Source organism: Lolium perenne, chromosome 6, assembly GCF_019359855.2.
Source record: "Lolium perenne isolate Kyuss_39 chromosome 6, Kyuss_2.0, whole genome shotgun sequence".
NCBI lineage: Eukaryota > Viridiplantae > Streptophyta > Magnoliopsida > Poales > Poaceae > Lolium > Lolium perenne.
The window spans coordinates 251,531,761-251,542,318 of record NC_067249.2 but is presented as its reverse complement, the minus strand read 5'-3'; the positions used below and the strand labels follow the sequence as shown (position 1 = coordinate 251,542,318).

Here is a 10,558-nt window from a genome sequence, read left to right as displayed (position 1 = left end):
ATCATCCAAGTAGTCAGTCCATGGGTTGGGCAATTTTTAACCAGAGATTTCATTCTTTCCCATGCTTGTGCAACATGCTCAGTATCTAATTGTTTAAAATTCATTATGCTACTCGTCAAAGATATAATTTTAGCAGGGGGATAATATCTACCAATAAAAGCATCCTTGCATTTAGTCCATGAATCAATACTATTCTTAGGCAGAGATAGCAACCAATCTTTAGCTCTTCCTCTTAATGAGAAAAGGAACAATTTTAATTTTATAATGTCACCATCTACATCTTTATATTTTTGCATTTCACACAATTCAACAAAATTATTAAGATGGGCAGCAGCATCATCAGAACTAACACCAGAAAATTGCTCTCGCATAACAAGATTCAGTAAAGCAGGTTTAATTTCAAAGAATTCTGCTGTAGTAGCAGGTGGAGCAATAGGTGTGCATAAGAAATCATTATTATTTGTGGTTGTGAAGTCACACAACTTAGTATTTTCAGCGGTAGCCATTTTAGCAATAGTAAATAAAGCAAACTAGGTAAAGTAAATGCAAGTAACTAATTTTTTTGTGTTTTTGATATAGCAAACAAGATAGGAAATAAAGTAAAACTAGCAACTAATTTTTTTGTATTTTGATTTAGTGCAGCAAACAAAGTAGTAAATAAAACTAAGCAAGACAAAAACAAAGTAAAGAGATTGAGAAGTGGAGACTCCCCTTGCAGCGTGTCTTGATCTCCCCGGCAACGGCGCCAGAAATTTGCTTGATGCGTGTGGTTGACACGTCCGTTGGGAACCCCAAGAGGAAGGTGTGATGCGCACAGCGGCAAGTTTCCTCGATAAGAAACCAAGGTTTAATCGAACCAGTAGGAGTCAAGAAGCACGTTGAAGGTTGATGGCGGCGGGATGTAGTGCGGCGCAACACCAGAGATTCCGGCACCAACGTGGAACCTGCACAACACAACCAAAGTACTTTGCCCCAACGAAACAGTGAGGTTGTCAATCTCACCGGCTTGCTGTAACTATACCTGAGCATTTCTCGGGCCGGGCCGGGCCTCGGGCCGGGCCGACCAAGGCCCGACGCAGAAAATCTCGGCCCAGGCCCGGCCCGGCCCGACCGTCGGGCCGAAAATCTTGGCCCAAGCCCGGCCCATCATAAGGAAAGCCCGTCGGGCCTCGGGCCTCGGGACGGGCCGCTTCCTTAAATCGCGCAAAATGATGGCCCAGGCCTGGCCCATGCTGACCATCGGGCCAAAAAATCTGGCCCAGGCCGGCCCACAGGCATGGTCGGGTCGGGCTTAGCCCGGGAATTTCGGGCCGGGCCGGGCCGGGCCGATCGGGCCGGGCTGCCCATGGCCAGGTATAGCTGTAACAAAGGATTAACCGTATTGTGTGGAAGATGATTGTTTGCAGAAAACAGTAGAACAAGTATTGCAGTAGATTGTATTTCAGTATAGAGAATTGGACCGGGGTCCACAGTTCACTAGAGGTGTCTCTCCCATAAGATAAACAGCATGTTGGGTGAACAAATTACAGTTGGGCAATTGATAAATAAAGAGGGCATGACCATGCACATACATATTATGATGAGTATAGTGAGATTTAATTGGGCATTACGACAAAGTACATAGACCGCCATCCAACTGCATCTATGCCTAAAAAGTCCACCTTCAGGTTATCATCCGAACCCCCTCCAGTATTAAGTTGCAAAGCAACAGACAATTGCATTAAGTATGGTGCGTAATGTAATCAACAACTACATCCTTAGACATAGCATCAATGTTTTATCCCTAGTGGCAACAGCACAACACAACCTTAGAACTTTACATCCTTTGTCCCGGTGTCAATGCAGGCATGAACCCACTATCGAGCATAAATACTCCCTCTTGGAGTTACAAGCATCTACTTGGCCAGAGCATCTACTAGTAACGGAGAGCATGCAAGATCATAAACAACACATAGACATAACTTTGATAATCAACATAACAAGTATTCTCTATTCATCGGATCCCAACAAACGCAACATATAGAATTACAGATAGATGATCTTGATCATGTTAGGCGGCTCACAAGATCGGACAATGAAGCACAATGGGGAGAAGACAACCATCTAGCTACTGCTATGGACCCATAGTCCAGGGGTAGACTACTCACACATCACTCCGGAGGCGACCATGGCGGCGTAGAGTCCTCCGGGAGATGAATCCCCTCTCCGGCAGGGTGCCGGAGGCGATCTCCTGGATCCCCCGAGATGGGATCGGCGGCGGCGGCGTCTCAGTAAGGTTTTCCGTATCGTGGCTCTCGGTACTGGGGGTTTCGCGACGGAGGCTTTAAGTAGGCGGAAGGGCAAGTCAGGAGGGGGCACGAGGGCCCCACACCCTAGGTCGGCGCGGCCAGGGCCTGGGCCGCGCCGCCCTATGGTGTGGCCCCCTCGTGGCCCCACTTCGTCTCCTCTTCGGTCTTCTGGAAGCTTCGTGGCAAAATAGGACCCTGGGCGTTGATTTCGTCCAATTCCGAGAATATTTCGTTACTAGGATTTCTGAAACCAAAAACAGCAGAAAACAGAACTGGCACTTCGGCATCTTGTTAATAGGTTAGTTCCAGAAAATGCACGAATATGACATAAAGTGTGCATAAAACATGTAGATAACATCAATAATGTGGCATGGAACATAAGAAATTATCGATACGTCGGAGACGTATCATTCGTCGTCGCAGACACGTCCTCCTAGCGCTCCTCCTAGCCCTCCACCACGGAGGAAGAATGCCCAGCCACGGCGACTTCGTACCCCTTCTCCTAGTCCTCCCCCAGCCGAGGATGATGACGAGGAGCAGTGGGGTGGGGAGGACAAGGAGGACGGTGAGGAGCACGGTGGGCAGGACGAGGAGGCCGGTGAGGAGCACAGTGGGCAGGACGAGGAGGCCGGTGGGGAGGACGGTGGGGAGGACGGTGGGGAGGACCTCGAGGAGGATGAGGGGTTGGGGGGTTTGCCGCAGGAGCTAGACCCAGACCTAGCTTGGTATCCGCCCGAGGAGGAGGTGTACATTGCAGCCGAGGAGAGGCTGGAACCACGGGACAAGAAGCCGTATAAGCGCGGGATTACGAAACTCCCCAAGCTAAAAACTTGGGCCTTCCGCGATGTTGTTCTCGTGCCCGCTGGAAAGAGGTACATGCTGATTTTGGCATTCCATTATTGAAATTTTTATCATTATACAATTTTTTATCACATGCATACTGATTTTGGCAATTCGTTGTGCAGCATGTTCAAGTATGGTGACCCGAGGAGGCTCCCGACACGTGAGTACTCGAACATCCTTGGAGGCCTAATTAGGAAGCATTTCCCTGGGATTGTCAATCTCCCTAGTGGTGGCCGCGATGTGGCTTGGACTTGGAAGCACTACAGCTACGCGGAAGATCCTAGCGGCAAGTGCGCCAACATGCAAGAGCGGGTTGTCCGCCACTTCTGGGTACGTGACTTTTGGCTTCTTAGCATTCAAACACTTCTTGACTACCAATAGTTGCTCTAATTCCTCTTGTTTTACCTATGTGCATGGTTGCAGAAATACTTCACGAGGGCTGAGGGCGAGGAAATTAAGTGCGACGTTATCTTACACGAGTTGTGCAGGGTGAGGGTGACTGGCATGCACTACGAGGCACGTGTCCAGTGCGTCCGCGACTGGCATGCCGAGCGCAAAGTTTGGATGAGTAAGGCTGATTGTCGGGATATGCTCATGGCACCGTGGCAGTACCTGCAGGTATTAGCATCGATGTGTTATTTATTTCCGCATTTTCATTGTAGTTTATGTTCTAATAATGGGTCTATCTTGTGTATGTAGAACCCTCCTCAGTACGTCGGGGAAGACAAGGCGTGCTTTCTTGCGATGGTCATATGGTGGACATCCCCCGAGTACGCCCGGAAGTACGAGGAGGGCAAGCAGAAGCGTTTAGAGATGGGAGGTGGATCACATGTCCTGGGCAGCAAGAACTTGGCCCTTACCTTGCAGCAAGAGGTGAGCAAATGGTTTCTTCATTCTTTCGTTTCATGTTATTGTTAGCCCCGCAAGGGTGTCCCTCTTCACTTACTTGCATGTACTCTTTTGCAGGAAGTGAAGACAGGCGTGACACCAAACTTGTTTGGCCTTTTCCAAAAGTCCAAGACCAGGAGGGAGCCGCATCCTGAAACGGGGTCCGTGTGGGTCAACGGGCTAGCGGAGGCCCAGTGTGGCGCGTACCGCTCGACGTTCAAGGCCAAGCACGGCGAAGACGCCGACCCAACCACCGAAGACTTTGATGTTGAGGTTGCGGTGCTTGCGGGACAAGGCAAGAAGGGTGGCCGCCTATGGATTGCTGACGGGTTAGTCGACCCATCGACCATTCCATCTCTACGCCAGATCCGTCGTGGGCGTACGAGCGAGCAGCCTCGGGTAGAGACCCGCCCACGGGCTTCGGACCTAGCTGTGGAGAAGTTACGGGTAAGTTCTTCGTCGATCCTCTACGCTTCATTACATGTTTTCCATTGCAATGTTACTGACATCGCGGCAACACAACGTAGGCGGAGATGGAAGAAAGGGAACAGAGGCACCAAGAGGAGCAGATGCAGATGCAGCAGCAGCTTAGGGAGAACATGCAGATGCAGCAGCAGATGTTGCAGCAGATGCAACAACAGCAGCAGATGTTCCAGCAGATGTTCATGAACCAGGCCGTGCTGACTTCCCCACCGGGGAGTAGTGCTCCTAGCACGTCGTGTCCTCCTATGTTCCCCAACTGGGTAAGTGGTTAACTTAATATCTCCGTCTCAATCTTGTTTGTTGTCTAACCGAACTTTGGATATTGCAGATCCCCGCGCCTGATCCGGCTGTGATGGCGCTCCTCCAGCAAGCGCCAAGTCAGAGCCCGCTGACACCTGGCTTGACCGTCAACAATACGGGCATCATCCGGAGCCTGCAGCAGTTTCTAGGTGAGTTCTCCTACACTTCTAATTGAAAGTATAGAGATGGTAAACCTAGAGGGGGGGGGGTGAATAGGTTTCTACAAATTTTAATTCTTTCTTTGCAATATTAGGCTTTGCGGAATATAAAGATGAGCCTAATGCAAACTAGGTGAAGCAACCTATATGAGGATACAACTAACTCGAGCACGAAGGCTCTCACAGTGCGATTAAATCACAAGTAAGGAGTTCGGTTAGAGATAACCGATAGCACGCGGAGACGAGGATGTATTCCCGTGTTCCCTTGCTTTGCAACAAGGTACGTCACGTTTGGAGGAGTGGAGGTCCCACGAAGGATTCCCCGCGCCACGAAGGCTCACCCTATTCTCCGGAGCCTATCCCACGAAGGAATAGCTCACTCACTTGTGGTAGACTTTGAGGTAGCCTCCAAACCTTCACAATCTTGCCCGGAGCAAATCCACAGCCCGGATGCTTCCGGACTCCTCTTGCCTACCTAGGGTTTCCTAGGAACCCTAGGAAGCAAGCTTCTCAATGAATACAAGGGGGAATGAGATTTGGCTTGGAAGAACGGTAGATCGGGTCCTCCTCTAATGATTCCCCGGAGGGATTTGAGTTTGGGTGGAGGAGGAGGGAGATCTGAGGCTTTTGGTGTTTCTAGCAATGGAGTATGAGAGAGAGAGCTCAAGAACAGCTTGTAGTGTAGTGCCTAACTGTTCAGAGGTAGGAGAAGACCTATTTATAGTGTTCTTCTAAATACGGCCGTTGGTCACTTGCCACATCAGCAGATTCTTCGAGAAACCCGGTCAACCGGATTTTGCGCCGGACAGGCCGGTCCACGGCCCGATCGGGCCAAGACCACGTATCGCCGGCCGGTTTCCAACCGGAGCTGGACCGGGACTTGACCGGGCAGGCTTCGGCTTCTTGGATGTGGCCCGGATGTCACAGCGCTGAACCCGGTTGCTGACCGGCCGCTCGGTCGGGCGCCCGATCGGCCGGGCCGTGGACCGAGCAGCCGGTCCGAAACCGGGCTGGTGACCGGACGCGCGCCGGATGGCTTCGTTTCTTCTTATCGGATGTCGCCGGATGGCACCGGTTCGTGGTCCGGTTGGCGACCGGGCTGCCCGGTGCCGGGGCCGGTCCAACCGGATCTGTGACCGGCCTGGCTCAGAAAAACTAGCTGATTTTTCGTCGAATTGGGGGGGTCTCCCGTTGCCTTTTTGTTCCATTGCAACACCATCATACCTCTTTGGCTAATACTTGAAAGTCATCTTGTAGGCATGTATTAGTCCAAATACTCTAGCACGGTGTCATAGATACCAAAATAATGGATAAGGGTAAAATACCCTTACAATCTCCCCCTTTTGGTATACGATGACAAACCGAGCTAGAGTAACACATAGATATTATGATAAGCTCTAAACCTTGATTCCATAGAAGATATTACGACAGCTCCCCCATAATGTGTGCACTTGGAGAGTTTGCGTTTGAATGCAAAGTGCACCATTTGTGGAATATGAGAAGCTCCCCCAATATCTTTAGGAAACAAGCATGGTATGGACAAGTATATCAACATATATAAGCATAAAGCATGATTATCCATAAAGCATAATTATCCTAACATAGAGTAGCACACATAATAGTCGTCCATACATATCCATACATGAATCATTCAAAGTAGCAAATGGTTCTTGAGAAATCAAAGCAAATACGCACAAGCCATATAAAATCCAAATAAAGCAACTCCCATGGCTTGTGACAACGAAAGAACCCCGTAATTCTAGACTCTACTCTCTTCTCCCCCTTTGGCATCGGAACACCAAAAAGGCGAAGAAAAGAGGAGAGATGCTAGCGTCCCATCAATAGAAGTGGGGCACCGCGGATGGAGAGTTGCCATCACCATCCCCATCGTCATCCTCGTCATCATCATCCTCATCATCATCCTCTTCATCATCATCCTCATTACCGTCATCATCCTCTTCATCATCATCATCAGCAGGAGGTGCATGAGCAAATCTACCACCAAAGTACAGAGAAGGATCAAAGTTACGGAACATCTCATCGGTGAGAGGAGGCATCTCCCAGTCTTGTGCATGGACAGGCTCCAACTCGGGGCCGGGGAGGAGGGATAGGCACATTCCTAGCAGCCATGAACTCATTTTGGCGCCTCCTTGTCTCTTGGTTCAAAGCGAGACTTTGATGTGCAACATCATGTGTAGTTTTGCACATCTGCCATAAGCGAGAGAAGAACCATGCGACACCACGCTGTGGGCGACGAGAGGAGCTGGAGCTAGCATGGTCATGGCGTGCCTTGGACCGGCGCTCAGAAGGCATCATTTCCGGAACATCCGGGTTATCACCTTGGGCAGGGATTTTGAATGCTTCCATCCTGACCCGCTCACCTAAAACATTGAGAGGTGCGGGCACAACCTTGTTGATGAGCAGCTGAACGTACCGGGCAAGGTTAGGAGTCAACCTCTCGCGAACACAGCGCCGTAACTCGCAGTAGATGAGATCACAGCCATCAATAGGTTGCCGGTGCTCAGGGAGACAGTAGTACATCAAGTTCAGATGGTATGCACGGCATTCACTTGTATCGCCGGACTTGCTGATGAGAGTCTCACGGAAGAGCTTGGCAAGTAAGAGGTAGGAGTAGTACATCCCGGATATGGTGGGAGATAATGAGGAAGAAGATCCCCAAGGGGTATCCTCTTCAAAACATAACAGCCCGCACGGCCGGTCGGGCACCCGGTCGACCGGCAAGGATCGGACGACCTTGGCGCACGTGCCGGTCCGACCAAGATGACCGGCCAGAGACAATTTTCCCAAAAATGTGTCATTTTGCCTCGTTTTGCCCCTATTCTTTGTGTAAATGTGTGTGAGTGCTCATATGATGACATGTACATATAGATAGATAGATAATGATGAGATGAGCATAGACATGGGATTGGAAAACACAAAGTTCTCTAGGCATACCCATTGGAGTGAAAATGCAAACAAGATACAAATAGCTACAATGGGCATGATTCGAAGTATATCAAGAATCATAAGAGCATTTTGAAATAGTTTTTGCAATAAGATCATTTGGCCTTATATAGTCAAATCAAGTTGTAATGAAGGCTCAATGAGGGGCGGGGGATTACTCCCCCTATGTGAAAGCGCAAATGTCATGAGACCTCGAAGAGACATGCTTGGGTCCATATAATGACATTGGGTCTATTTATGTTGCACACATAGGTATGCATCATACCAAGACATGGTAAGATGACTATCCCCATATGTGCTATGCCTCTAAGCTAGATAGCAAGATAAATGCAAGAATATAGTGCAAGAAGTTAATCAATCCAAGTTTTTAGGATCAAGAATACCAAGTTCTCCTCTCAAGTTAACAAAGCGGGCTTCATCCAAAGGCTTAGTGAAAATATCCGCCAATTGGTAGGTTGTTCCCACATGAGTGAGATCAATATCCTTATTGGCAACATGATCACGTAGGAAGTGATGGCGAATGTCAATATGTTTGGTGCGACAATGTTGAACCGGGTTGTTGGCGATCTTTATTGCACTTTCATTGTCACAAAGAAGAGGCACCGTACCAAGAGACACACCATAGTCTTTCAAGGTTTGCTTCATCCATAACAATTGAGTGCAACAAGATGCCGCGGATATGTATTCGGCTTCGGCGGTGGATAGGGCGGTGGAGTTTTGTTTCTTGGATGACCAACTCACCAATGACCGGCCAATAAATTGGCAAGCCCCGGAGGTAGACTTCCGATCAACCTTATCACCGGCCCAATCGGAATCCGAATAGCCAATGAGTTCAAAGGTTGACCCCTTTGGATACCATAGCCCGAGAGTAGGAGTGAGAACAAGGTATCTTAGTATCCGTTTGACCGCCACTAAATGGCTCTCCTTGGGAGCGGATTGAAAACGAGCACACATCCCTACACTTAGCATGATATCCGGCCTAGAGGCACAAAGGTAGAGCAAGGATCCTATCATGGAGCGGTATACCTTTATGTCCACATCCTTCTCACCGTCACATGAACCAAGTTGCCCCTTTACGGGCATGGGTGTCTTCATTGGACTTGCATTGGTCATGTTGAATTTCTTGAGCATATCCTTCACATACTTTTCTTGAGAGATGAAGGTGCCTTTTGCAAGTTGCCTCACTTGGAAGCCTAGAAAGAACTTCAACTCTCCCATCATGGACATCTCAAATTTCCTAGTCATCAATAGCTCAAAAGCTTTGTTATGATTGGGGTTAGTTCCACCAAAAATAATATCATCAACATATATTTGACATATAAAGAGGCCACCCCCTTTAACCCGCTTGGTGAAAAGGAATCGACCGTACCCATGCAAAACCCATCATGTAGTAAGAAATCCCTAAGGAACTCATACCAAGCACGTGGAGCTTGCTTGAGACCGTAGAGTGCCTTATGGAGTAAATACACGTGGTTGGGTCGGCATGGGTCTTCGAAACCCGGGGGTTGAGCCACATATGCGGTTTCTTTTAGGGGACCATTCAAAAATGCACTTTTCACATCCATTTGATATAATTTGAAATTGTGGAAAGATGCAAATGCAAGCAAAAGACGAATAGCTTCAAGACGGGCTACCGGCGCAAAGGTATCCTCAAAATCCATACCTTCTATTTGGGCAAACCCTTGCGCCACTAACCTTGCTTTGTTTCGTATAACAATGCCATTCTCATCTTGCTTGTTCTTGAATACCCATTTGGTCCCAATGACATTGATGCGATGATCCTTGGGTCTCTCAACTAGAGACCATACTTCATTACGAGTGAAACACTCCAATTCTTCTTGCATGGCAATTACCCAATCCGGATCAACCAAGGCTTCATGTACCTTAAGTGGTTCAAAACTAGACACAAAAGCATGATGTTGACAATAAGTGATAAGTAATGCATGGTGTCTACGAGTTACCACTCCTCTTGAGATGCTACCAAGGACTTGATCCACTTTCATGTCACTTGCCCTTGTAGCGGCCTTGATCTTCCGAATGGTTCCTTCATGATCAATGAATTCATCTCTTGCAAGTACTTGATCATGAGGGACCACTTGAGCTTGATCATGAGTAGAGGATGTTTCTTGATCGTCATCATGATCTTGCTCCATGGAATGAGGATCTTCTTCTTGTTCTTCGGATTGAGACTCATCTTGAGTGGAGGATGGTTCTTGAGTTGCACTTGATGGTTCGGCTTGAGTTGAGCTAGGCTCTACTTGTGGCGTGCTTGAGACATCTACTCCATCATCTTGACCATCGTTATGAACCTCCATGGGCCGGATGTGTCCAATGCCCATATGCTTGATGGCACTAGATGGATCAACATCATTACCTGCAACACATGGAACAACTTGCTCCACTTGGGAGCCATTATCCTCCAAGAACACCACGTCACAAGATACTTCAATAGTCCCGGAGGACCGGTTGTAGTATCTATAGGCGTGAGAGTTCTCCGCATATCCAACAAATATACCCTCTATGGTTCTAGTTTCAAATTTACCGAGCTTTCCTTTGTTGTTCTTAACAAGGCATTTGCATCCAAAGACACGAATATACATGACATTAGGCTTGTTACCGGTAAGGAGCTCGTAT

General features: G+C 48.4%; 1 protein-coding gene across 1 annotated transcript; it reads left to right on the top strand.

Annotated features, from left to right (window-relative positions):
- The first annotated feature begins 3,635 nt into the window (after positions 1-3,635).
- LOC127309101 (uncharacterized) lies at positions 3,636-4,977 on the top strand. Its single transcript, XM_071822513.1, has 5 exons — positions 3,636-3,749; positions 3,831-4,004; positions 4,098-4,466; positions 4,547-4,762; positions 4,831-4,977. Exons 1-5 carry the CDS (start codon positions 3,636-3,638, stop codon positions 4,975-4,977), a joined length of 1,020 nt encoding a protein of 339 aa, XP_071678614.1.
- The last annotated feature ends 5,581 nt before the right edge of the window (positions 4,978-10,558 follow it).